Source organism: Chionomys nivalis, chromosome 25 (genome assembly GCF_950005125.1).
Source record: "Chionomys nivalis chromosome 25, mChiNiv1.1, whole genome shotgun sequence".
NCBI classification, from domain to species: domain Eukaryota; kingdom Metazoa; phylum Chordata; class Mammalia; order Rodentia; family Cricetidae; genus Chionomys; species Chionomys nivalis.
This window is the reverse complement of record NC_080110.1, coordinates 9,190,161-9,217,908: the sequence shown is the minus strand read 5'-3', so window position 1 is coordinate 9,217,908 and position 27,748 is coordinate 9,190,161. Positions and strand designations below refer to the sequence as shown.

The 27,748-nt window shown below is 42.0% G+C and overlaps 1 protein-coding gene across 2 annotated transcripts in view; it reads left to right on the top strand.

Moving 5' to 3' along the window:
* Positions 1–17,822, top strand: part of Vezt (vezatin, adherens junctions transmembrane protein) — a 53,085-nt gene extending 35,263 nt beyond the window's left edge. Inside the window, exons 6-12 of one of the 2 annotated variants that reach the window (XM_057758171.1) lie at positions 16–153; positions 4,930–5,077; positions 6,946–7,277; positions 9,629–9,822; positions 11,376–11,476; positions 11,894–12,101; positions 15,113–17,822. In XM_057758171.1, the coding sequence (XP_057614154.1) occupies positions 16–153; positions 4,930–5,077; positions 6,946–7,277; positions 9,629–9,822; positions 11,376–11,476; positions 11,894–12,101; positions 15,113–15,621 (1,630 nt within the window). In that variant the 3' untranslated portion in view covers positions 15,622–17,822. Of the gene's footprint in view, positions 1–3; positions 154–4,929; positions 5,078–6,945; positions 7,278–9,628; positions 9,823–11,375; positions 11,477–11,893; positions 12,102–15,112 lie in introns of both variants that reach the window. The other variant, XM_057758170.1, reaches the window with a different exon arrangement.
* Positions 17,823–27,748: the final 9,926 nt, after the last annotated feature.

Below are 27,748 nucleotides of genomic sequence, written 5' to 3'. Positions count from 1 at the left end.
AAGTTTGCTTGACAGGGTCAGTGCTGCTTGCTCATTTAATAAAGCTGGACAGCATCCCAGCCAGCATCTCATCGGCCTTCGGAAAGCCGTCTACAGGACTGTGAGAGCCAACTTCCAGGCTGCAAGGCTAGCTACCCTGTACATGCTGAAAAAATATCCTTTCCTGTCTCCGTATGAGGCTAACGGTGTTTCCAGAGCCCTGGGTTAGATGTTACAGTTGCATCCTGAGGTGTGAACTATAAATTGAGATCGCCTATTTCAAATCTAATTTCTCTCTTCACTTCTGTTTCAAAACTGGAAGTGCATTGCAGGGAGGGTGACAGTCACAGTCAGGAAGACATTCTTGGATGGAAGTCTCTCCTCACTGGTCAAAGAGCTTGGCTGTGCTAGATGAGACTCTCTAGGAAGTGAGTGACTGGCAGATTTGTGTTGTCACAAGGTAGTAACCTGGCAGCAGACTCCAGAGCTGGGTGTCCTGAGTTCAGAATGTGGCTGTATCATTCTTTACTGCACGGTGACTAGTGAATTTAAGCTAGGTTTTTTTTTTTTTTTAACTATTCTCTGCTTTACTGTCATCTTTTAAATGGCAGTATTTCATAATTAATAAAGTAAGTTTCATAAATTTGTTAAATTATGAGTAAATAAGAGGCTAAGAGCTACTCTTTACCTTCAGTTTGCTGGGTACTGATTAAGATGATGTTTTCTGCTTACGTATGCCTTATGTTCTATCACTACCTGCTCTACACAGCCTTCCTGGATATATTTCCTATCTCTACTTTATGAAAACAAAAAACAGAAGTTAAGTTACTTATAATTTAAACCATATAATGTGTATATGTACATATATGTAAATACGTACTCTTTAGAGCTACACTGTTCTGCCTCTTTGGAAGTGAATAGAAAATAGTTAATCCTTATCAAGAACGTGTCCATCTGTTCCCCACTGCATAAAATGTGCCAGCTGTGTGTCAGATACTACCAGGTATTAAAGAGACAGAGTAAGAACTTGTCCTACCACTTCTGAGGACTTTTGAGTGGTATCAATAGATAAACAGCACTCAGAATATAAGTGCTCAGGGTGCCTTTGAACATTCTAGGACAGTAACCTTGACTTACAGGATTATCCAAGAATGAATAGGAGTTGATTGTGCAAATATAAATGCATTACAAATAGCAAGAAGGAAATGTCTAGCCGGGCGATGGTGGCGCACGCCTTTAATCCCAGCACTAGGGAGGCAGAGGCAGGCGGATCTCTGGGAGTTCGAGGCCAGCCTGGTCTACAAGAGCTAGTTCCAGGACGGGCACCAAAGCTACAGAGAAACCCTGTCTCGAAAAACAAAAACAAACAAACAAACAAACAAAAAAAAGTATGGAAAGAGCAAGGCATGGTGATGTTGCCTCTAATCCCTGCAGAGGCAGAGGCAGTGGATCTCTGAGTTCAACGTCAGCCTGATCTACAGAGTGAGTTCCAAAACAGCCCAAACTACACAGAAACCCTGTCTTGAAAAAAAACAAAAACAAAACAAACAAACAGAAAGTAAATGGGAAGAACAGAGATGTGAGAGTAGTCACTCATTTTGTGAGTATTTCCTGAACATGAACACAGGGCTAGGCAATGTGCTGGTTGCTAGCTCTACCACTGTTATATGCACAGAGATAGTACCTACCTCATGGAACATGAACTCAGAGTAAGGAGAATGAGAAAAATAATTCACCAGTGAAGTTTTCTCGGTACTGAGGACCTTGTAGTGAACAAGGTAAAGGACCATTGTTCCAAGGAAGCTTTATTTCTAGTGGATCAGAAAATAAAAATGAGCAGTTAGGCTTTGCAGATACAGCTGGCAGTGGTGGTGTGCACCTTCAATCCCAACTCTTGGGAGACAGAGGCAGGAGGATCTCTGAGTTCATGGCCAGCCTGGTCTACAGAGTAAGTTCCAGGACAGCCAGGGGTACACAGAGAAACCCTGTCTCTAAAAGCAAACAAACAAAGACTTGCAGGTATAATTACTGTGGAGGAGAAAGTCCAGGCGTCTGAGGTAGAGAACTATCTGTGAGGTGCTACATTGACTTGGGGTAAAACGCCTCTCTGAGGAGCTGGCAGTGACGCTAGGTCATGAATGTTGAGAAAGATGAAAGAATGTCCGTTCAGGTGGGGCGGAAAGTCTGAAGATCCTGCTGTGGTATAGGAGCTGGAGTATAGTGGGAGGATTGCGTAACTAGTGAGCAGTCTGCCAGGGGGTGGGTATGAAACAAGCTACAGAGAGGGGCAGAGAGGTTGTGTTTCCTCGACAAGAAACCCCACGAGGTAAAATGACAATGAATCTGCCAACCCTTTATTTTCGAAGAACAGAAAGACAAGTAAAACCCAGTATAACTGGCCAAAATTAGCAATAAAAATATACAAGATCAATAATTAGAACATAATGTAAGCATGGATGTTAGACTTTTAAGAGGGTGGTTCGTGCAACTCTCTGATGGCGATTTTGGAACTACATGAGTAAACAGCCCTTCCCTGCTTAGAGCGCACATCTCCAAAGCTGACCCAAAAAGAATGAAAAACTTGAAGAAACCGAAAATGTGATTTTAAAATGTTTCTTTTGTGGAAGGAAAAAAAGAGTACCCAGTTTGATGGAAAGCATGGAAAATATGCAACTGTTTCAAATAACAATAAGGCTGGCGTTGTGATTGTGATTCACGCCTATAATCGCAGCAGGGCATGTATTCCAGCGGTCAGCCTGGGCTGCACAGTGAGATCCCATCTCAAGAAATAAGGATCTTGGCAAACTGCTATAGAAAGATCTCCAAGTTATATTTAAGTGGGGAGAGGGCTAGCACAGTGCCCAGAGCATTGTTTATAGTACCCGTCCATTTGTACCTAGGCATTCTGCACATATGCATGGACAAATAAGTTTATGTTTTTGTGTGCATGTAGTTATACGAGTTATCATTGCAGATATCCAAACACCCACAGCTTCATGCATGGATTCTTTTGTGGTATATGCTGTCCATGAGATACCTTAAAGGCTGCAGATAAGGAAACAGGACTGTCAGTGCTTTAGGACAGGTAAACTATGCGGCTAAATGACAGGAAGAAGAAGCAGTTTTCTGTTGCCCTTAGTACCGCATGCATTCCTATTCTAAAACCAACTGCAAAGAAACACACAGGGCAGAATGGCACATCCTCCAACACTCAGGCGGTTGAGGGAAGTGATGAAACATTAAAAGCTAGCTGCCTCAGCTAAGTAGGAAGTTACAAACCAGACTGGACTATACATAGTAAGACCTTGTCATACCCAGCGTGGTGACACATTTTAATCCAGTACTCAGAAGGCAAACACGTGGATTCCTGAGTTCTAGGCCAGCCTGGTTTGCATAGTAAAACATGGTATTACAAAGAATAAAAACTACAGTGTTGGTCTGGGTCTGTGGAATGGCTCAATAAGCAAAGGCACTTACCCACCAAGCCCAAAGACCTGAGTTTGCTCCATAGGACCCTCATGGAAGACGGAGATACTAACTCCCACAAGTTGTCTTCTGACTTTCATATCATTCCTACACCCCAACTGTGCTTTTAAAAAAAGAAGTAAGTGTAAAAAAAATTGCATGGGACTTCCTGTAATAGACCTGTGAAATGATTTACTACTCTTTTGACCTTAAAGCACCCTCCAAACCTGTACAGGTCAAAGTTATAGACCTTGGTGTTCACTTTAAGAGCATCCGCGAAACTGCCCAGGCCATCAAGGGTATGCATAGCTGAAAAGTAGATGAATGATGTCACTTCAAAGAATCCATGTGTGCCAGTCTGGTGGTGTAATGGTAGAGTCAGTAGGTGTGCCCTGGCCAAACAGTGTGGCTAGACACAAGGCCATTGGCCTGAAAAGAATGCTGGAGTTTTGCTTTCTGTGTTTAAAGTTGCCAAAAGTAATGTTGTACTTGAGGGTTTGGTCCAGATTGTCTGGTCTTTGACCACATCTAGATGAACAGCACCCAAGATGAGATAGCTGTCCGTGTTAAGAGTAGATGCGGTCGTGTGTGAGCTTTCCTGCCACACTGAGGCGATTCTCACTGAAAAGGCACAAGTTGTTCAAAGCCAGAAAAGGAGGTTGCACAGGAGAAAAAGATATCCCAGAAGAACTGGAGGGACAAACAAAATGTATGATGCAGGAATAAATTCAGGAGAAATAAATGCAAGTACAAGATTTTTTATATACAGGTATAATATTATAGAAAAGCAATTAAAGAGGGAAAATAATTTGACTGATACTGGTACATCCATGAGTAAGATAACAAAATGGGACATTCGAGGCCAGCCTGGTCTACAGAGCTAGTTCCAGGACAGGCTCCAAAACCACAGAGAAACCCTGTCTCGAAAAACCAAAAAAAAAAAAAAAAAAAACACCCAAAATGGGACAGTGTATATGTAACAAGACAGAGCAGGCTAGTGAGAACATGCTGAGCTAATGATGGCTGGTGTGGATTAGAAGGGCAAAGAGAAGACTTCACTGTGAGGGCCTGAGCCACGACACAATAAAGGACAAATTCGGCTTAGAAGGAAGGTGTCAAGAACGGCAGCATTTTAGCAGTTTTGAAGGACAGAACAAGTTGTTTTTATTTCTTATAGAATAGCAAGAGGTTTATGGAATACAGAGAAGAGGGCAGCAATCTGGGCAGTAACTAGAGTGCTGCCTGCCAACTTTGAACTATTTAAACAAACAAACAAAAAGCTTATTCAAATATCCTATAAGATACCTGAGTATTATATCAATATGTTAGCTCTTATAATTAATTTCTTTTTATAATTAATTTCTTTAAAACAACTGGTGAAACTCTTCAGTCTAGGTTCAGAATAAAATTAGTAAATATAGTTTTGGATATTTTTGACTATGTGTTAATGAAGAGCTGTTGTTGATTGCCTTAACCTAATTTAACCTACCCCCTGAACTCTGAGAGTGACAATGTTACCAACTACATCTGTGTGGTACCTTTTAAGGAGCTGGGGCTCGGCCTCAGTGAAGAGCAGATATCAGAAGAGGAAGCTCGTAACTTGACAGATGGCTTCAGCTTGCCGGCCTTGAAGGTAACCCATTTAGAATGGAGGACTGGGGAGTGCGCACGTCCTGTTTCCCTCTGCGCTCCTAGATGCTGTTTCTGGTGCTTTCGATGTTATGACACTGAGAGCTGAGAGAACACACAGATCGGATGAAGAGACCTTTGTATTTTGGTGTCAGTGCTCTTAATTTAAGAATGCCATAGAGTTTGTTTAGAAATAAGTGAAGTACTTGATAAGAAGCCTGCATGAGCTTATTTCAGCAAACCTGGGCAAAGCGGTGTGTGTGTGTGTGGGGGGGTGTATAGCCCTTTATAAAATTCCCCCAATTTTTTCTTCATACTTTAAGAAAGAATTTTTTCACTAAAACAGCCTCATGAAAGAATATAGTTGACAATATAAAAATAAAATTTCTTCTTCAAATACTATATACCTGAAGTACAATAAAGGAAAAACTATGATAATTTGAATTCTTTCTGTATAAAGAATTATAAGGTAACTAAAACTTAGAAGGGTAGGAGTTTATCTCAGCAGTCGATTGCTTGCCTAACATGCATGAGGACCTTGGTTGCATCCCCAGCACTGCAAATGCGAATAAGAAAAAGCAGTGTTCAGAACCTATGGACTGGTAATTCACAGAACAGAGGTACAAAACCATTCAATGCAATAAAATTTTTAATAATACTACTGCAAGAAATACAAATAGAAATACTAAGTTGGGATTGGAGAGATGGCTTCGTGGTCAAGAGTCTGCTGCTCTTCCAGAGGACCCGGGTTCAATTCCCCGCTCCCATATGGCAGCTCACAACTGTCTGTTACTCCAGTTCCAGAGGATCCAGCATGCTCACACAGGCATACATGCTAGTCAAACACCAATGCACATAAAATAAAACTCTAAAAAAAAGAAAAAGAAAAAAGAAAGGAATACTAAGTCATTTTGCAAAGGATATGAGCAGCTAATGGGAATTGTTATCAGTGATGATTCAGAGAGAGCTCACATACAGGTGTTGACAGTATAAGTTTGACTAGTGAATGCATAGCCGTTATCCTGGCAACAAATGCTGCTAACTGTTGAGCTCTTCAACCTCAAATTCTTAGTGTATGTGTATGGATGCACACATACCACAGCGTTCCTGTGGAGGTCAGAGGGCAACTGGCAGGAGTCCTCTCCTTGTATCACGTGAGTAGTGGAGAGAGAGACAAATGGCCAGGCTTTGTAACCAGTGCCTTTACCTGCTGAGCCGTCTCACCAGCTTGGAAGGTTTTGAAAAGGAAAATTCATTTCTAATAAATTTTTGAGGCAGGATCTATCTGTATGTATCCCTGACTTCTGAGATTCACCATGTAGACCAGGCTGGCCTCAAACTCAACAGATCCGCCCGCCTCTGCCTCCCAAGTGCTGGGATTATAGGCGTGTGCTACCATAGCCAGCTTCACTTTATTGTTTTTAATTATCTGTCTGGATTCCACATGAAGTCAGAGGTGTCCCGTTCCTCTGCAGCCGCAGTTACAAGCATTTCTGAGACAGCATATGCGTTGTAGGAATCAAACCCAGATCCTCTGGAAGAGCACTGAGCCATCTCTCCAGCCCTCCATCCATTCTTAGATCATTTCTATCTAGGGTAGAACTGTGCTAAATTACATATAGGTGTTGGCTTCTGTATTAGAATCCTGGATCCTACATAATTCCAGATAGCATCCTTGGCTAATCCCAGAACTCATTCGGGTTCAGTTTAGTCGTCATTTAGGATAATGGTGGGAGGTTATTTAGGATAATGTGAAAAATTAAAAGTTGGAAGGTAAATAAGTTTGTGGTTTGAATATTGACGATATTTGTATTGATCAGTGTGTTCTTGCCCTCCTTCCCCCACCCCCTTCTGTCTCTCTTTCCCTCTCAGGTTTTGTTCCAGCTCTGGGTGGCACAGAGTTCAGAGTTCTTCAGGCGCTTAGCCCTGTTGCTTTCTACAGCCAATTCGCCCTCAGGGCCCCTACTTACTGAGGCACTCCTGCCTCACCGAGTTCTGTCTGATGTAACTCAAGGTCTACCTCATGCTCATTCTGCCTGCTTGGAAGAGCTGAAGCGCAGCTACGAGTTCTTCCGGTACTTTGAAACTCAGCATCAGTCAGTACCGCAGCGTTCATCCAAAACTCAGCCGAAGTCGAGAGAACTGAATAACGTTCACACAGCAGTGCGCAGCTTACAGCTCCACCTGAAAGCGTTGCTGAATGAGTAAGTGTAGAAACTCGGTAAGGAAGCACTGCCGGGATACGCCAACGTTTTCATCCCCTTTTGGCCGTTTCTTGTGTCCTCATTAGAAAGAAGAAACACAGTGAAGCACGAAGGAAGGTTTGTGGGTGTGCTACCAGGGAGGCAACGATTTAGAAGCACCATGGTTTAAGAGAATCATTTGTAGTTTTCCCTTTGCCTGATTTCAGCAGAAAGCAGATGCTCCTTGTCTTGAGACATAAAATGGAGAGAATTATCAAAAGTGAGCATCTTTTTAACCCTGTTAAGGTGGGACTTTAAACTGGAACCCACAGTCTGGAGCAGTATGCATGAGAGGCATCTCTATGTAAAGGGTCATACTTCACTACTTTCTCAATACATCACAGCACATTTGGAAGTATTTCTATAGCACAGAATAAACTTTTGGGCCTCAGTAAAGGGTAGTGTCCATATTTTTGTATTTGTTTATCTTCTACTTTACATAATATTGCCAGTCCGCTATAGTTTCCACATGTTTATAGTGTGCTTTGGTGTACTTTTATCAGTTCTAACTATTTTTTTCATCTGTTTCTAAATGGAAATTTTCACATTTTAAAAATTTAATGAGCCAAGCCTGGTGATGGGTGCCTTTAATCCCAGCACTTGGGAGGCAGAGGCAGGTGGATCTCTGTGGGTTTGAGGCCAGCCTGGTCTGCAGAGAGAGACCCTGTCTCAAAAAAGAAAAGAAAAAGAAAGACTTGATGAAAGTACATCTGAACGTAGTCATTCCCGCTGGATTTCTCCCACAAATGTGAGGTTTCATAGTGTAGGGCTGGAGCAAATGGGTGCTCAAGCTGCGCTGGCAGTCGAGGAAGGTTGCTGGGATTTACTGAAGTGATAAGATTGCAGTTGGTAGACTTATCAGTCAAGAAGTCGAAGGGAAAATGCATAAATCACATGTAAGCTAAAGTGGGCCCAAAGGCCTGGACTACTCCACAAACCAAAAGCTTAAGAGGGATGAAGGGAGACAAGATGGACAAAGATAAACGCAGACCTGGAAGCCCAGAAGCATATGAGAAGATGAGCTTTGCCTCAGTCCAAGGCCTTTGAGAGGATGATAGGAGACACAGGAAAGATAGGCTAGGAGAAGGGAAGAAGCTGAGGTGGGAGCATCCCAGTGACCTATCTATGCTACCCTAAGATAGCGACGTGAACAGTAAGGCCATTTCTACCTGTGTGGGAGCAGAGGTTGGATTATCCAAGTGTTTGAGAAAGGGTTCACTAGAGCCAAAAGAATGAATACACACACACACACACACACACACACACACAGAGAGAGAGACAGAGACAGAGACAGAGACAGAGACAGAGAGAAAGCAATAGAAAAGCCCTATCAAAAAAACAAAAAAAAGATTTATTATTTATGCATATGTCTGTGCAGGTGCCAACAGAGGCCAGAAGAGAGTGTTGCATACGCTAGAGCTGGAGTTACAAATGGTTATGCACTGCCCCAAATGGGTGTAAGCCACTAGTACTGTTAACCACTGAGCCATCTCTCCAGCCCCGTGATATAAGCTGTAAGAGAGCTTTCCATCCATAACTCCAGTTCCAGGAGATCCAGCATCCTCCTCTGACTCTGCAGTCGTCAGGTGCACTTGTGGTGCAGATGTCCTTGCAGCAGATGTCATGCATGTAAGATAAAGAAGTCTACAAATAATTTTAAACATATATTTAAAATATTAATATATATGAGTTTAAATATATATAATTTCAACATATATAGGTGTATATAATTTTCCTGTTGTTAATTCTTAAAACTAGGAGATGGACTTAATTTATTCTTTCAGATCAGAAATTGTCTCGTATGTGTGTAACAAATACTTGTGGACTGTATCACACACTACTCCGTATAAATTTTCATTTGTTTCTTGGGGGAAGGGTGTTTAGGTTGCCAACCACGTGCTCTGTCACTGAGCTACATCTCAGCCCCACTCCATCATCTGTAAGCCTGCAGTCCAGTGGTAGCAAATGCACGCACCGTTGAACAACTTTATCTGTCTCTAGAACTGTTCGATTTTATGGGCTTGATTCTTAAAATAGTCCTCTTAAATGATAAAATTTCCACTTCATACTTTAAAAATGTTTCTGTGGGCTGGAGAGATGGCTCAGAGGTTAAGAGCATTGCCTGCTCTTCCAAAGGTCCTGAGTTCAATTCCCAGCAACCACATGGTGGTGGCTCACAACCATTTGTAATGGGGTCTGGTGCCCTCTTCTTGCCTGCAGGCACACAGACAGAATATTGTATACCTAATAAACAAATAAATATTTTAAAAAATAAAAATAAAAAAATGTTTCTGTTTTCCTGTGTTGCACAGAGTAATAATTCTTGAAGATGAGCTTGAGAAGCTTGTTTGCACTAAAGAGACACAAGAGCTGCTGTCAGAGGCCTATCCTGTACTGGAGCAGAAGCTGAAGCTGATTGAGCCCCATGTGCAGGCCAGCAACAGTTGCTGGGAGGAAGCCATCTCCCAAGTGGATAAACTGCTGCGGAGGAATACAGAGAAAAAAGGTGGATTCCTTTCAGCTTGTGCTTGTCAGATGTGCTTACTCCTGTGGCCTGTCTGTTGACATCACACATACACACATACACACATACACACACACAAAATGAATCCAAAGTCTTGACTCCTATTTTAATATAAAATACACAATGATTTAAATGTTCAGGGCATTGTGTCTCCTTTTATAAAAACTGAAACGAACAGAGAAATGTCGACAGCGTTTCTACTATCAGAACTTCCAGAAACTCTTACAGAGTTGAGTAATAAAGGAACTGGCTGGGCAGTGGGGGCGCATGCCTTTAATCCCAGCACTTGGCAGAGCAGGCGGATCTTCTTTTGAGGCTAGCCAGGGCTACAGAATGAGTACCGGGGCAGGCTCCAATGCTACACAGAGAAGCCCTGTTTCCAACCTCCCCCCCCAAAAAAAAACTGGTTTAAGCCAGGTGTGTTGGCACACAACTTTAATTTCAGCACTTAGGGCAGGAGCAGGCAGATCTCTGAGTTTGAGGCCAGCCTGGTATATATAGTGAGGTCCAGGACAGCCAGGACTACATCGAGAGACCTTGTCTCAAAAAAAACAAAAGGAATGGCTTTGGCTGGATGTGGTTTCAAGCAGGGTCTCTTGTAGCTGTCCTTGAATTCACCAATGTAGCTGGAGATGGCCTTGAACTCCTAATCCTTCTGCCTCCACCTCTGGTTTTACAGGAGTATGCCACTTCTTTTTAAGTATATAATGATGAAAAGTATAATTATATATAAATATGAAATCACATGATTATATAGCAAATTGAAATTCAGTTAATTAAAGCTAAACTCAGCTTGGGTGAGCCCGTGAAAATATTTACTTGTGTAACTCATTTCTAATTCTGAGTTAAAATAATGCAAAATGGGAAAATAAAAATAACATAAGATCGATCTTTGTTTTCTTTTATTATTTTTTGTTTGTTTTTTGAGACAGGGTTTCTCTGTAGCCCTGGCTGTCCTCGAACTCACTCTGTAGACCTGGCTAGCTCAAACGTGGGGATCCACCTGCCTCTGCTTCCCAAGTGCTGAGATAAAGGTGTGCACCACCACTCCCTGTGTTCTTTTTTTTTTTTTTATGAGAAAGAATAATGATGTGTTTTAAAGCCCTCCCAACACTGTGAACAAAATATTTCGTGGGAGTTGGGCATTTGTGCATCCTCAAGCATGTGACAGATACTATGGCCATTCTTCAAAGCTTAACTTAAAGCCTTATGGTAAATATACTGCTGTTACTATTAACGTTGGTGTCTTTAATCTTCACAAATAAGGTATTTTAACCATAATAATTTGGTAGCCAGATATGGACGTACATATCAAAAATCTAACACTCATGAACCTAAGATACAAGATCATTAGTTTAAAACTAACCTGGGCTCCTGGGAAGACCCTACCTCAAAATAAGAAAATCGGGGAAAACAGAAAGTTGGTCTAGGAACCCAACAAGGTGTTGGTGCCAAGGATGTCATATCGTTAGATGTTCATTCGTTTCTGAGGGCCTGCTGCTCATCTTCATTCTGCCCCCACCCTCTTCTTAAAGGCAAGCCTGAAATAGCGTGTGAAAACCCACACTGCACTGCAGCACCCTTGATTCGGCCTACTCTGCACATCGAGGACAGAGACCCCATCCCTGAGGAGCAGGTAAGGGTGAGCGGCATTGGTTTCCCCTGAAGTCGAGGTCCACAAACAATTTGCCTACTTTTATTTTAGATGATATGGGTACTATCAGATAAATTGTTGTGTTTCTGCTTCTAATGAGGTTAGGACTATAGTGTCAAATAAACTTACATCAGAATATCAGCTCTTAGTGCCTTGAATGTGGTTTGTCAGCTCAGAGTAGAAAATATTCATTGACGGTGTTAACTCTCTCTCTAGAACCCTTTGTAGCATCCACTGTTAGGCTTTGGGAAGATTTTAATTTATCACTGGATAAGTTTGTTGCCTTCCTTCCTCTCCAACTGCCATAATGATTGTCCCAAGAGAAAGTCCTCCAAAATGCGTAGCTGCAGGTAGTGAGTCCTGTCTGCCTGAAGTCCTTTGTCTTTGGTCCATTTCCAGGAGCTAGAAGCTTATGTGGATGACATAGACCCAGAAAGTGAGTTCCGGAAGGAGGATTTGTACCGCCTGACCCCAGAGGACAAAGAGAGGCAGAAGCGTGAGCAGGAAGAGTCCAGGAGGGTGCTGCAGGAGCTGAAGTCTGTGCTCGGATTCAAGGCGTCAGAGGCAGAAAGGCAAAAGTGGAAGCAGCTTCTGTTTAGTGACCATGGTAAGTTCCGACTTCAGAGTCCAGGTTATTTCAGTGGCAGGAGTCCTTTCTTTCTGAATCATGAAGGCTGTCTTAGCTGTAGAACTCTGCATCAACCAATTAGTGTAGTACTCTTATATAGCAGCAAAATCGATCTGATCCATAAAAGAATGTCTTATACTTACACTGAGACTATGAAGTTACACCTTTTTGTCAGTTACTTAGTTATTTGATAGATTTCTTTCACAGTGGACATCAATTGAATATATTGAGCTAACCATGATGGCACTGTAATCCCAGCAAGGAGGATCTTGAGTTTGAGGCCAGCTGGTGCTGCAAGTTTGTGCTACCTAAGCTACATAGCAAGACCCTTTTGGGGGTAGGAGGGACAGGTAAAAGAAAGTAATAAATTTGAGATTCTAAGCTCTGTTCTCTATTTAAAGTATTTCAGTAAGACCCACCATTAATAACTGCTTAATGCTGAAAATGCATAAAGATGAAGGCCCCTTGGTCACTTGGGTTAAGTTTCTGCAGCGGTTGGAAGCAGAGGAGGTACTGGTGTTACTGACTCCCTCGGTCACGTTTGGATGTTGTTGCTGGCCTTAACCTTCTTCATGTTGCTCTCACTTTTTTCTTCAGTCGTGCTTCATGGGAGGCAGATGAAGGAATGAAGAGAAATTTGCTATTGGCAATGTCAACTGAGTTTATCCTCAGTTGAGTTAATCCCTGTGGATTTAGAAGAAGGTAGAATGGGCCTTCCGTCCGTTTTAGAGTGTCTTTGTGGACCCTCAGATCCAGTTGCCTGCCTTTCCCTTCCTCACTGGAAGTGCATAGGTCATCTAGTCTGCAAAGCTCATGGGGTTCTCCAGTCTTCTCTTGTGAACACTCACCTTCTCTCCGGCCCAGTCTACACTTGTTGGTTTCAAATCTTCTTTGAGTCCCATTGGCTCCCTTCAGAACCCAAATCCCCACTAGATTATGCTTGTCCATTAGAAGAGCCCCTTAGCTGACCCCAATTTCAGTACCTTTATCCCCTAAGCTTTCCTGTAACATATTCCAGACTTTGTTCAGACTCAAACAGCTCCTTAATTCTGTCTCAAAACTACGATAGTTCCACCTTTCTTATTATATTCGCCTTTCCAGCATAAGAATCCACCAAGTCCGCTTGTATTTCCCAGTGTTTCTAATAAAGGTGCCCTTCTCAACTTAGTTATCTAATTAGATATTCCTACAGACTTGCTGCTTACACTCGTGAAGAAAATGGATGCTGGTCTCTGACCAAGTCGGTCTTCTCACCAAGCTGTCCTCTCCGAGCGCTTCCTCTGTGACCCCCACTGCCCCACCTCTGCTGCCACCATAGACTTTCACCTCAGAGAGACATGTAGCTGGGGTGTAGAGGAAGCTTGAGCGTAAGAGCGGAGCAATGGTGGCCATTCCAGAAGCATAGCAGACTTCTAGAATCAGCTTGCTCATGAATTAGAGAGACATGGCCAGTTTCTGTGTTGAGGATTTTCAGTCTCTAAATTTCGGTCCCTTTTTTTTCTGGCTTTTATTCTCCAGCAGTATTCAGTCAGCAAACTTTGATCCACAAGTTGTTACCGAGTACCTGTCACACCCCGACACTATTTACTGCTGTGTGTAGCACATAGATCAGCAGACAAAACGTATCTACTCCCCTAGAGGCTTCCATTCGGACACTGTCCTCAGCTGACCCTTCCCTCCACATACTCTGCCTCCCGCATTCAGTTAGCAGCCGTCATGGCTTGAAACATGATCCACTTGTGAAGACCTAGCCGACTGATGAACAAGAGTGTGCAGAAATGCTGGGGATAGTATTACCTATACGCTTGTGTCTTTTGTGACTGCCAATGTTTCCTTCATAGTATTTAGCTGTAAAATGACATTGTGGGCAGATGAGAGAAATGTGTCTCATTTTCAGAAACAAGTGTCTGATTCCATTTGCATTTGAAAAGGCAATAATGCTGTATAGTCGGTGAAAATAAGTAAAACTCTACTGATGCCAGAAAATGCCTTCCCATGAAAAGTTTCAGTGTGTCTTCCAGAGTTGTTTTCATCTCTGCCTACAGGGGTAAAGTCTGAATGGAGTTAGAGAGGGAAAGCCTGCTCTGGAACCTGCTGTGGCCATGTGTCTGTTGCTGCTGCCTCCCTAGTGGAGATACTGCAGCGTAGGGATGTTTCTTGGAAATGGACACGTTTTACACAAGTGCTTTTTAAACATACGCCAGATCTTCAGGATGCACTTTTTCCTTCTGCCATGCTTCATAATAGATTGTATTGTACTAACCCTCGTGCTGGGAGAGACTGCTTAGCCAGCAACCCACTGCCTACTAACACCAAGAGGGGCTAACTAAACCTTCATTTTTCTTGCAAGGACAACATCTACTGTATGGATCTACATGATATTTATGTATTATACTTTGGTAGTTGATCTTGAATGCAGATTTATTTCATCTGTGTTCTCCATAGCACAACGAAATGTAGACCACTTCCCTTCAGGTTCTGTTAGGTGGCGGACAAGTAAGTTGGATTCTCTGTTACACTTTCCCATGCGTGTGGACATGCATGTGATGAAGCTGCTGTTGTCTGGGTCATGCTAGGCTTTCTATCTGTGTGGTGAAAACCACACTGTGTACCCCTTTAATGACAGTGTCCCCAAGCTTTAGTGTGCATCAGAATCAAGTGGGCGGCTTGTAAACTTGCCCGCCCCAGCCCGTGTCCAGATCCCTGCCTGTTATCAGACTCTAGGGTCTGTTTCCAGCAGCTTACTCCGGGATAGATGGGCCTGCTGATTCCAGGGCCATGCTTGGGAGGACCACTGCCTTTGTCTCATTTTATGTCATGACATTCCCCATTTTACAACCTTACATTTATTTTACTAGAAAGTTTTATTGAACATTTATTTATTTGTTGTTCCTTTTTAAAAAGTTTCTGGGAGTTTAAAGTCATTGGGTCCTTAGTTATTTTTGTTGTTTTTTTCTTTTCTTTTCTTTTCCTCTTTTTGTTCTTTGAAGCTGTGTTGAAATCCTTGTCTCCTGTAGACCCAGTGGAATCTGTAAGTAATTCAGAAACACCCATGCATTCAGAGACAGGAAAAGTCAATAGGAATGGTACTGAAGAGGAAGGTAGTGAGCCTTCTCCACGTGACTCTGAAGGAAACAGGACTGAGTTTGTATGTGACAGTCCTCCGGAGGATGAAAACAAAGACACGTGTGGAAATGAAGCCTTCCTCCGAGGAGCTGAAGAAAGAATGTTCTACCAGTGTGAGAGCGAGGCCGAGTCTCCCCAGGCTGCTGCTGCCGGGGCCGCCGCCCCTCCATCTCCCAGGGACTCGCTCCAGCTCTCCATTAAGCAGAGGCTGGCCCGACCACAGTTGTCAGCAGAATTCGCCTTCACTGCTGGCCTGGCTGCAGAGGTGGCTGCCAGGTCTCTGTTGTTCACCACCATGCAGGGACAGACTTTCGGCGATGAGGAGGAAGAACCAACAGTTGAAGGAAGTGAAAATGAGGTGGGAGAGAAATAAAGACGGAGATGAAGTAATTTCTGGTCGGCCCTCTTACAAGTGTTTTAGCTTCAAGACTGGAAGGGAATGAGTGTGTGTTTACTTTATATAAAGCTAAGTCGTTGATTTACAGGGTGAGCACTGCTTTGAAACCTGACCTGAAATTAGCAGACACCTGTATAGACAGGTCTTTTAGGGATAGGAGAGGGAGGTAATGGCATTTTTGAATAGACTGCTGTTTTATTTATGGCACGACTGATAATCTAGGCAATTCTTTAAGTATTTTAATAAGAAAAGAATTTATCGGTTTTTTGCCAAAATTTGCTGCCATAAGGGTAACTAGGATGGTTCTTCTCTTGCAGAGCATTAGAACGAGCTCTTTCTGCTGTGTCCTTGCAGTGTGTGACTGCAGCGATCATGTTAATATGTTGTTCGTATTTTATTTTGTTTATACCACTCCTAAAACAAAGATACAGGTTCTGAATAAAAATATTTAATTCCTACAATCGATGTGCTCTGGGGTTTGGAACTTTAAAGCAGATTCAAAGGAGTTTGGGCTGTGGCGTATTTCACGTTTCCTTATTTTCATACGTGTGTTCATTTTAAGGCGTCATACACCTTCAAAAGGGAAATCCTGTGCCATTTTAAGAAACACCCTTGTGGTTTTTGCTGTTGTTGTTGTTGTTGTGGGTCCCTGCTGCAGCTCAAAGAAACGATGTCAGAGAGGCATCCCTACATCAAAGGCCCCTCTCCAACCCCGCAGAAAGCTCCTTCTCTCGTTTACTTGGAGACAACCGTGCCTCTGCTTCCGTAGGTCATGGCGCTGTTTTCCAGCCTGGCCTATCTTACTAAGACTCAGGAAACACGTCAGCTTTCTTGGAAAGCGTCCTTGTCTCTTTGTATTTCGTGGTGAATCCATTTTACAGCGATGCTGTCCGCATACCAGTCTCGTCTGCTTTGATTGTGTTCTCGGTAATATTTCTGGGAACATTCTGTCACTGGAACCTGTCGTTGCTGTGTACTTACCGAGTTCGCAGACATGATTTGGGAGGACTGTAAGAAAAACTAAATTTATGCTGCTGTTCTAGGAGGAAAGGGTGTGAATTCCTGTAACTTACTGTCTGCTTTTAGTGAGGAAATTTACTTATGTTTGTCTCACTGTTGTAGCTTTAGTAACTGTGTTTTACCCTGAGGAAAATCTTCTACTTTATATGAATAGGCTTTGGACTGTTAGTGATTTTGCATCTTTCTGATAATTAGCACTACTAACATGTCAGGAGCAGTACCTTCAGTTGGACAAGGAAATAGCTAAATCTCAAGAAAAAGGGAGCCTCCTGTGTTGTAACTGACTTCTGTATTCCTAAATAACAGTCTTACTTTCTTACTTATTGTTTCCAATTCCCTAGATAAAGAAGTTATTAGGGAAATTTTGCTAAGAATTCTTTTAATTTATAACACAGGGAAAATTGGAGCTTAATCATTTTAATTCTTTTAGTCTGTTTTGAGTCAGTCACACCAGTTTAACAGAAACCTGTTCACACTATTTTATCAGTGTTCTGCTCCCTGGGCTGATGCTTTCAGACTCTGAAATACGAAGTTTAATCAGAATTCCCAGTCTTCCAGGGTGATCTGTTTTGTTCACAGGCTCTTAATTAATTTCATACAAACTGATGAAGGACATTGTGATGTTAAGTGATATGCTTTTTAGATAATAGTTTTCATATTTCTTTCATCATTTAAAATATTTCCAACATAAAGCTCTTTTTTCTCTGTGACATTTTCTTGAGTAATTTTCTCTTATAACATTCTGAGTTGGTGTTCCTTGGTTGTTTTAGTGGGCACCTGAGTCATAATGAACCAGAAGTACTGTTTTTAGTGCAGACTTTAAGCCATGCTCTCTGTGATTCTTGGATGCTTTGATATGAGACCGAGGTACTGTTTATGCCCAATAAAGTCTAAGATCCTTCTTAGGTACTTCTTGCCATGAGTTCATTTTGTGTTTGGACAGGCTGATGGGGTACAAGTGGACGCCCTTACGTGTGTTTTCTTAAGGCTACCTCACTTTTTCTTGACTGGGTTTAATAGCTGTCTTTTGATGAACAGAAGAGCCTTCTGGAAAAAAAACATTTTTTGGTAGATAACTTATAATTGTGTTTTCCAAATTTTACAGTGTGATTAATCTTGTTGGGAATCGTATTCTGACAGCTTCTAGTGCAGAAATTGCCAAGGTTTGTTTTATCGGAACTATCCTAGAACTGCATGGTGTTTAGGTCACTCATGAAAACCAAATGTTTACCCTGTGTGTCTACAGATGGAACGTCAGGACAGTAAGTGACCCGGGGTCTGTCGTCATGCCCCAAAGCCTTTTTCTCTGATGTCTGGCAGATCTGGGGCCAGACTGTTGTTTCATTTGCAATCTTTGGCTATTTTTCTTTATCCCTTGCAAGCCTTGTATGTTAATAAGGTCCTTGTTACAGCTGATTGTAGTCGCAGCGTCCGGATCCATTTCATTGGGACCTGATGATAAGCAAGTCAGGAAAAGACACACATGTAAAGCAAGTTGTTAAGAATGTGTAAGAATCTAGATTTCAGAGCATGGCCTGACTCATGCTTGTAATGCCAGCACTCCAGGTGCATATTCAGGGGGATCACTGGATGCAAAGTGAGAACGGGGGGGGAGGGTGTCAGGCTTTATTGGAGTCTGAATCCCAGGCCTTTCGTTCATGGGACATGAGTACACAGGATCATGTTGGGAAAGTTTTCTCAAGTTCTCCGAATTGCTAAATGATATTTCTAATTTCTTAGAGGTTTAAAAAGAAATAATGCTTTTCCGGCTGAAGAGTAAGATCTGGTTACAAATATATTCAGTTTACTAAAATAGTAAGATGCTGATTCATATAATAAAAGTCACGGTGCTTGAATATTAAGCATAGGAAAAGTCAACTTCTGGTGCATTTAAAAAGCTATAGCTTGACTGAGTGTTGATTAGAAATGGCTCTAGATCTCATTTTCACTCCGCTGTTTTCTTCCCATGTAAAACAGGAATCATGTTTCATGCTGCTAAATGAACAGAAATAATATGGAGGGGTCACTGATTGGTTTATCTTAGTATATTGTTCTTATGCCCAGCTAGAACAAGGATATAAGAACCGGACACTGGAGGCTGAAGTGTAACGTAGCTGAGCCGGTTGAACTAAAGCGAGTGACAATACTTGAACAACAACCAGAGCGAGCATGAGGGTTGATTTTGTCTCTCAGGTCTGTTTATGGGGACATGTCTGTGCTCTCTATGCTTAGATTAAAAAGCACAGGCGGTAAGAGACGGCAAAACGCGTGGTCCCGCGACCATCCAGTGTCCTCATCAGTGGTGACTAACTTGAGTCCCTTCATCTTTCAGGGAATGGAAGCAAATCCATTTAATCCCCGAACTTAACAGTCTACTAAGGGGACCTACTTTGTACTTCTCTCCCTTAATTCTAGCATGTACAGGAAGTAGTTTAACCTTTTCTTTGAGAACACCAGTTCCTCTGGTGGAAAATAAACACATCCGCGCTCAGGGACAACGGAGACATAAAATGTCAAGCACCCCTTTGCTGCCTGATCTCACACTGCTTGCTTTTCCAGCTGTGTCTGTTCTCTCCACAGTTCCTCTCTCTCCCCATAATCAGCTGTCACTTTTGCCGCTGTGTTGTGTGCCTGCCTCCTGCAGTAGGCCCTTAATTTGCTGCTTATAAGCTGCTGTGGACTGAGAAACCAGATTGCCAAGCTTGCTAGGACAGTGTCTAAACTAAGAGTAAGTAGACTGGAAAAAGCTGAGAGCTTGTCTGTCAGTCACGTGCATGGACTGTGTCATGCGTGTTTGGCTGCCTATCATTCCTGTGTGTGCATTTTGTGTCTTACTGAAAACTAGCTAAAAATAACTTGGTTGAAAATATGATTGCCATATATTTGAAATATTAATTTGGTGTTTATGTGCTGATGTTCTAGGACCCCTCGCTAATGAATTTAACTGTAAAAGAAAAATTGCCTATCATCTTTGTGTATCATTGTATTTCAGAAAAATGTTAGTCATATGTTCTTGTTAATTAGTCTTTATTCAGTCCACAGGTTTAAAGTTTGTGTCGTTATTGTGAACCCTGTACAGTAGTTCCTGGCTTGAAACTAGACATGACTTCTGTAGTAAGAGTTGGCTAGGGACGGGGTGAATCATTCAGACAGCCCAGCTCTCTAACAATATATCACATACACCTTAATCTTTCCTATATAAAAACTATTACTGAGCTGGGAAGATGGCTCAGTGGGTAAAGCCCTTCTGCACAAGCATGACATCGAGAACCTTCATTCAGATTCCCAGAGTGCATCTGTAACCCCAGCCCAGGGGGTTGGAGTCAGTGGTCTAGAGAAACACTCAGCATCAACCCCTGGCTTGCTTAACATGCGCGCGTGCACACACACACAAATATATGTACACACACCCTCATATATATACGTACACACAAACATGTGTACACAAATACACAAATTTGTTTTTATTATTATCATTATTATTGGTTTTATAGACAGGGTCTCTCTATGTAGCCTTGCCTGTCCTGGAACTCATTATGTAGACAAGGCTAGCCTTGAGATCTGCCTGTCTCTGCCTGCCAAGAGCTAGGATTAAGACATGCACTACCACATCCGGCTCAAAGTGATGGTTATTAACATTGGCTATTATACTCCGATACACTAAACACTGAGAACTGTCCCTTTTTAAGCTCCATTTGGCTGGGCTTTAGTTATCATGGGTTTGTTTTTGATAGTTATTCCCAGTCCTGCATTTATGTTTTCGTTTACTTGAATGTGCTGAATTAGCAGATCTTCTCCACAGTCACGTTTCTTCTACCTGCTCTGAACACTAGATGGCTCTGCTAGTTAAACTGTGTAAGAGCAAATAGAGGCAGACTGAAAAGACCTACTGCTTAAGTTCATCGCCTCCTCTGACCTATTTATTAGATTGCAGTCTTTGATCTAGTTAAATTATTTGGTTAAATATCTGCTCTCAAAATAGACTTGCTACTACACAGAAATATCCATTTTTTTTCAACATTTTGCCTTCTCTACAGTTGGTTCTATGTTGTAATTCTTTGGCGGCAATTAAAACCAATCCATTGGAGTTAGCATTGTTGTTTATATTTTCTGTTTAAATTGGATACTACATGCTGTTACAAATGATTGCTTTTTAAAGAGAAATGCATCTTCATTTCCAAAATGAAGTACAGTAAGCCTGGAAAACAAGAAAACATTAATTATTGATAATATCTGAAAAGTAATGGGCTTGTAGTCTCTAGGCCACAAAGTCTTTATTCTTTAAAATGCTAGGTTTTTAAGCAGGACCTTTGCTTTCTTTGATTCAGCTGAAGGAAGTATACAATGAAAGCTTCCCATGACTTATCAGTGTTGGGGCTAAGGCCAATAACTGAGTGACAGAATTTCCACTGTCTCAGTAGCTAGCATGACTAAACTAGCCTTTAATGTATAAAATAAGCAAGATGACTCTCTCTCTCAAATGAAAAAAGAATGTAACATTTCAAATAAAATTAGAGTCTGCAGAGAACTACTCTCCTAGTTCCATTTCATTGTGCCACTGATGAACTGTGCTTGGTAACCGTGGGACTCACATCTTCATCATGCACAGGCCTTCTGTTACCCATGTTAAGGAAGGGAGTTAGGATATAGTAACTGTAAAAAGAATGGCCATACCAGTTTCTTGTGTTGACACCGTTGTAGAAGACAGAGTGATGGTAGACATAACTGGCACTTCTCTTTCAGTGAGCTGTTAGAACAGCACAGTTCTACTCAGTCCAGTTGCTGTAGACCAAAGAGAAGGAGTTCATATCAGGGCTCACTTAGTCAAAATTTAGCAGAATCAGGAAGAACTGACATCTCTAAATGTTTAATAAATACAGGTGTGGTGGCGCACATCTTTAATCCCAGCACTCCGGAGAGAGACGCAGGTGGATCTCTCTGAGTTCAAGGCCATCCTGGTCTACATAGTAAGTTCCATGCCAGCCAAGGTTATATAGCAATGATTCACATGGTGTCTTTAAAATGCAGTACATTAGTATCCACGTCAGTCTGTCAGCAGTGACATTAGTTTTGTCCCTGTGTACTGAAAGTCACTTAGCACGTGTGTTGCAGAAGTAGAAATGGTGTTTAGGATGTGTATACTTCTGGACTATGCAAGCTTAAAAATGAGACTCTGTAGATGTGGTTCTAAATAGATATATTTGTTCCTATTTCTTAAGAATTTCTTAAAATAGGTAATGGTATTGTTTTAGGCCATAGACTTTTCAGTTTTATAACATCCCCTAAAGATTGACTACATACGAATAAGCTTATTGTTGAATATTTCTTCTGAAACTACAGTGTCATGTGTAAGTTCACTCCTTTATAATGGCCTCAGCAACGCCATAGCCCTCTTTTCCTTCCCAGTTAAATGGTTAAGTGGACTCGGTCTCTAGTCTGTGTTCTGCCCGTCTCGCTACTAGTCTGTACCTTCTGTTCAGCACTGTGACTTAACCCGTGCTTATTTAGGCACAGTACTAGCATGTGGCAATGTATGGAAGGCTCCAAGAATGTCACTCCTGTCCTTTAAAGGTTGCTGTGTAGCCCTGATACAGCCCTGAAGGCCCACATGGGTAAGAAGCCCAGAAGCCCATTCAAGCTGAAAGCACTCCCAAGGAGTTTGGTTTTGTTTGGGTTTGTTCTAGGTATGGTCCCAGGGATCCCAGATCAAACCAGGCCCCTGGGCCTATCCTAGAACCAACCTAAACCCGCGCATCATTCCTGGACCATCCAGAGTGTGAAGACGGAAGAGAACTGAGGCTGACCACATCCTGTACACACCAAGATGCACTTTTACCCGTGTACCTATCGTTTAGCCAGCATTGGCTGGTTAACCTATCAAGGTGACAACATCCGGTAACAACATAAAGCCTCCCCAGAGTGATGAATATTACAGTGCTTCCCATAATAGAAATTCTGTGTGGTGGTTATTAACTGCCGGTGAGGAGAACTGTCCTCGTGCTTTTTGTCATCAGATAAAATAGGTTAAAATGTCTATTTTAAGAAGCAGCAACTGAGCCACAAAGCAGCCTTCTCCCAAAAGGCTGTTTCCTCCGCTGCTTCCAGTGATGCTGTATCAGTCTCCTTCAACTGTGTGTTTAGTCACACTGGAGGGCGCCAGCCTCTACCTTTCGGTCCTAATGTAAGTGATTTACCTCACTCAGGAGCTAGCGTCTTCTCCCAGTCACTGACTACCACACATCAGAGCCCACTTTAGGAGTTGTCTGTGGTTCGTGATAGCAAGGTAAGGTGGGTCATTAGAAGTGGGGTAAACCCTCAGTTTTTACATCAGGATTTTACAGAAGAATGTGTTAAGAACTTGGTTTTTCTTCCTTGCTGCTCCAGATTTTTAAACCATTTTGATCTAGTAAATGTATTATATGGCCCCATAGCATAGCTGGCACTGCTGTAGTCAGCTCTGTGTGTGTGTGTGTGTGTGTGTGTGTGTGTGTGTGTGTGTGTGTGTGTATGTGTGTGTTTTGATTCGGAAGACAAGAATTCTGAACAGGCATGAAGGAACTCCCGCCCATACTCAAAAATTATGTTAGGCATTAAAAATGTATGCTTTTGATATTTAATGTAGACTAGTAAACTCTTTCATATGTAAGGAACTTGAAACTGTGCTGTCCCACCAATTTTTATCACACCAGCAAATGTAGGTCACCAAGTCTCAATTTAAAATGTGCCTGGTGCCTGTTGAGGCTCACACGAATAACTCAGTTGTGCATTGGTTCTACACCATGTTCATACCATAGACGTTTTTATTCCAAAGATTCAATGCTGTGCTTCTCTCTCGTTGCTTTCGTTATGGGTGATTTGCTTATCTGAGAGCACAACCAGCTGTATGCTTGGCATTGCCTGAAATGTCTGTGCATGCACTAGGTTGCTGTGCAGTGTGTTTTGTCAGTGTCTGGGGGACCCTGCACTAGTTTACAGCATTAGTTATGGGCACTGAAAATAGGAAAGCATGGACTGTTTATAATGAGGTTTTGGGGGGGGGGGTATTGTTTTGTTTTTAAACCAGGCCTCATATCCTAGACTAGGTTCGAACTTTCTATATAGCTAAGGCTAGCCTTAAACTCCAGACCGTCCTGCTTTCACCCCCAGGCTCTGGTATTTGTAAGTATGTGCCACCAAACCTGACTCTGTTCTATTGTTTTTGTTGGGTAAATGTTTTGTTTTCTGTTTTGTTTTTTACCACATTTTGTAACACAGGCTGGCCTAGAACTTGTATAGACCAAGCTGACCTTGAACTTCTGGCAATCCTCCTGCCTTCACCTCTAGAGTACTGAGATTACAGATGTGTGCCACCATTCTTGGCAAGGTTTGGCTGTTTAGAAAGCTTTTCAAGTCTGCTCAGTGGTAGAGCGCTGGCCTACCTACCATCTGCAGGGCTCTGAGACTTATCTCTGACACCCTCCAACCCCCCAAAAATAGCCTTTGGAAATATTCTTTCAGATATTTTTTAGTTTTGTTTTATAGTTATTTATGCTTTATATATTAGAACTTAGAACTCTATATTCCCTACCCTAACTGAAGACTTGAGGTTATAAAATCTTGAGGGGAGTGTTTATTTTTAATTAGGATAAAACACCAAAAATTTTACCATTGCCATTTTTATGTTCAATTCAGGAAATGCCTGTGCCTTTAATAAAGTATCTCCAGAACTTTTCCTTGTGCAAATCTTAAACTCTTCTATCACTTAGATAAGGGTTCCCCTTCCTCCTGCTCCTTCCCACAGCCCTTGGCAGGCACTGTTGTGTTTCCTGTTGTGACCTCAGTTCATGTCATTTAGCATGGGACAGAATTCCTTCTTTAGGGCTGAATAATCTACACATTGACCATATGTCGTTGGGCATCCATCTGCTGGTGGACATGGCTTCTCCTTGGGTACTGTAAGTGATGCTGCTGTGGCTGTGTGCAGGTGTCTCCTTTCAGACACGGTACCTTATCAATCACTGTCTGTGTTCTGCACATCCATTTGTTGTCAACTGTTTTTAAGAGCTTGCAAATGCTGTATAACTGTTCCAAGCCTAAAACCCCTCTAATAAAATCTGAAATGCCTTATATAGTGTCGTCTGTCTCTTTACTCCCCTGCTGTCTGCAACACCAACCGATGACTAGAAGGAGCAAGTCCTTTCTCTCTCCTGTCACTGCCTCCCTTCTTTACAGGATTCCCCAGCGCTTGACACAAAATAGAAAAGACAGTATTGTCTGGGCAATCCTTGGAGTAATTAGCCTAACTTTTGCTTGTGAAATACCTGGTGATAGTTTATCGGAGTGAAAACAGCTGCTTAAATTTAGATTATCCAGGTTTTTGTTATTATTGCAGGGTTTTTTTCTGTTTGCTCAGGGTGTTTTTGTTTGTGTGGGTGGTTGGTTATTATGTTTGTTTGTTGTTGAGTTCCCAGTTCTGGCATCAAAGTCCCAGCCACCCTCCTACCTTAGCCTTCTTCTAACTGCTAGGATTACAGGGGTACACCACCACTGCGCCTGGCTTTTCACTGGTCCTCCTGGTTACAACAGGTTGTATCTGCCACCCTCCTGACTGAAAAGGCGGGTCAGCATCAAGCGGGGAGTTAGTATCCAACGGTCAGACCTTGCCTTGGAATATTCCTCAGAATGGCTCTGTAAATAAAATGCTGGATAATGAGAAAGTGGTCTTTCTTGGAACTTTTAAAAATATCAACTACTTTTCTCCAGAAAATGTTTGGTCAAGGAGAAAAAGTACTCAAAAAAGCAAGGTTTGAAACATGGTCTTGTCTGAGATTTGCTGGCTAAATGTGTGTAATGAAAGTGGGCAGTGGTGGCGCACGCCTTTAATCCCAGCACTCGAGAGGTGGAGGCAGGCTGATCTCTGTGAGTTCAAGGCCAACCTGATCTACAGAGCAAGTTCCAGGGCAGCCAGGGCTACACAGCTCAGTCTTCTAGAACTCCAGTTGCAGGGGCATCTAATGCCCTCTTCCAGCTGCAGGAACGCACATGGTACACAGACACAGCTGCAGGCAAAACGTCCATACACACAAAATAGTAACATTTGTTTTTAGAAAGTGCGAGATGACCTAAGATATGTGTAGTTACTCTACCGTATCCTGAAGTCGCTGGGTAGGAAATAGCCCATGTGATAATCCTCTCTAGTCTTCACAATTTGCTTTTGAAGGTCAATAGCAGATGTGCTGTAACCGTTGAAAATAAAGTTGGCAAAGAGTAACTTTCCTCGAATGTACATCTGGAAAAAGTTAATATTTTCAGAATTTAATCCCAGGAGTGGGCCTATTAATTTGAAAGAAAAACTTCAACCTAAAAGTATTCATGTTTATCCACAGAAAACAGCATGCATATTCCTAGAGTCTGAGTTTGAGGTTTAAAGCTAGGAGCACAGGCCCCATAGTTGTGTCAATCAGACATTCAAAAGGATCAGCCAGTATGCTAAGTTCAAAGACACGAATATGTGTCCTTAAGCATTATAATGTGTTTGTTTTATTTTACAGCTAACCACTAAGACAATACAGAGCCCTGGCGTTTGGAAGTCAGTATATTCCAATTACAAACAAAACATGAACTCTGCAAATTGTGTAACCATATTGAGCCACTCGTCTTTAAGAAAAAGACACATTAATTCTGATTTGGAAATTAAACTAGACCTCTAAAAACATCTTCTGTTCCAAACATTGCTTACCTGGTTTTTAGGGAGATGTGCCTGAGTGTATTTATGTGCACCAGATATGTGCAAGAGGCTATAGTGGCCGAAGAGGGTGTTAGATACTCTGGGACTGGAGTTACAAGCGGTTTTGAGCCTCCATGTAGGTGCTGGGAACTGAATCTAAGTCCTCTCTTCAAGAGCCTAAAGTGCTCTTAACCACTGAGCCATCCCTCCAGCAGCTTCTCTATTAATGAAGAGTTACGGCTTTTCAATGTCAAGCCAAACTTGTCATTCCACACAAAAGTGTAAGAGAATTAAAACTTGAGACGCAGAAAATAACTTTTAGAGACTGGGAGGATATACTTCCTCTTAAGGGTGGCAAGAGGAGAAAGTAACTAAAACTTTAAAAGTTTATTATATATAGCACAGAATTTATGGAGTTGACAACAAAGAATGCCTCGTGTCTTCAAGCACTAAGTGCCTGAAAGCCTTAGAAGTTGTAAATTCTATGGCTCCACGTTATTCCTTTCCCTTTAGATTATATGATCTTCTTTAACACACATACCTGCCTATTAACCACAAAGCATGTATATTGCTTGAACTTAGAAGGAGAAACTATGCAGTAAGCTAATAATAGGTTATTATTATTATAACTAATAGCAAAGTTATAACGGAGAACATGTATATGAATATTTTATAAGATCTAAAACACCAAACATTGCTTCTCAATGGTGACAAGGATGATGTTTAGCCAGCACTTCTCCCCTTAAATCTAAAATGCTTTATAAAGAGAAAGTGTATCTCTGTGTATTCGAGGCCAGCCTGGTCTACAGAGAGAATTCCAGGACAGCCATACACAGTAAGACCCTGTCTTAAAGAAAAAAAAGGAATGGTGATTTCTAAAAAATGATGAATTGACAACAATTCCTTCTTACTTGGTTTGGGTCTTAGTCTTCCATTCTATTTTGAAGACTGCTTTCCATCCAATGTGTGTTAAGCTACTGCCTGGAGCCTAATAATAAAGGGGCAACAATGCTGTCATGCCTGATTCCTACCAAAATATCCTGATATTCATGCAGAGAAATGTTAGACCAGGGAAATAATAAACACCTTCAGATCATGTGATTCAGGGTCTGACCAGAGTTTTACATCTCTTGCATGCGCTGTCACTCACTCTTCCCACCATTTTCTCTTAATGTAGTCTCTGTGTGACCCTGGCTAGCCTAGAACTTGAGGCGAGCCTCTGCTTCCGCCTCCTTAATGCTGGGATTACAGGGGTGCACCAGCATGCCTGGCCCCACACTCTTGTGGTGTTTGATAAACTGCAGCTAGCGTCAAATCCCAAATGTGGGTTAAGGGTATAGTTTAGTAGCAGAATATGCATTTGACAGGTCTGAGGAC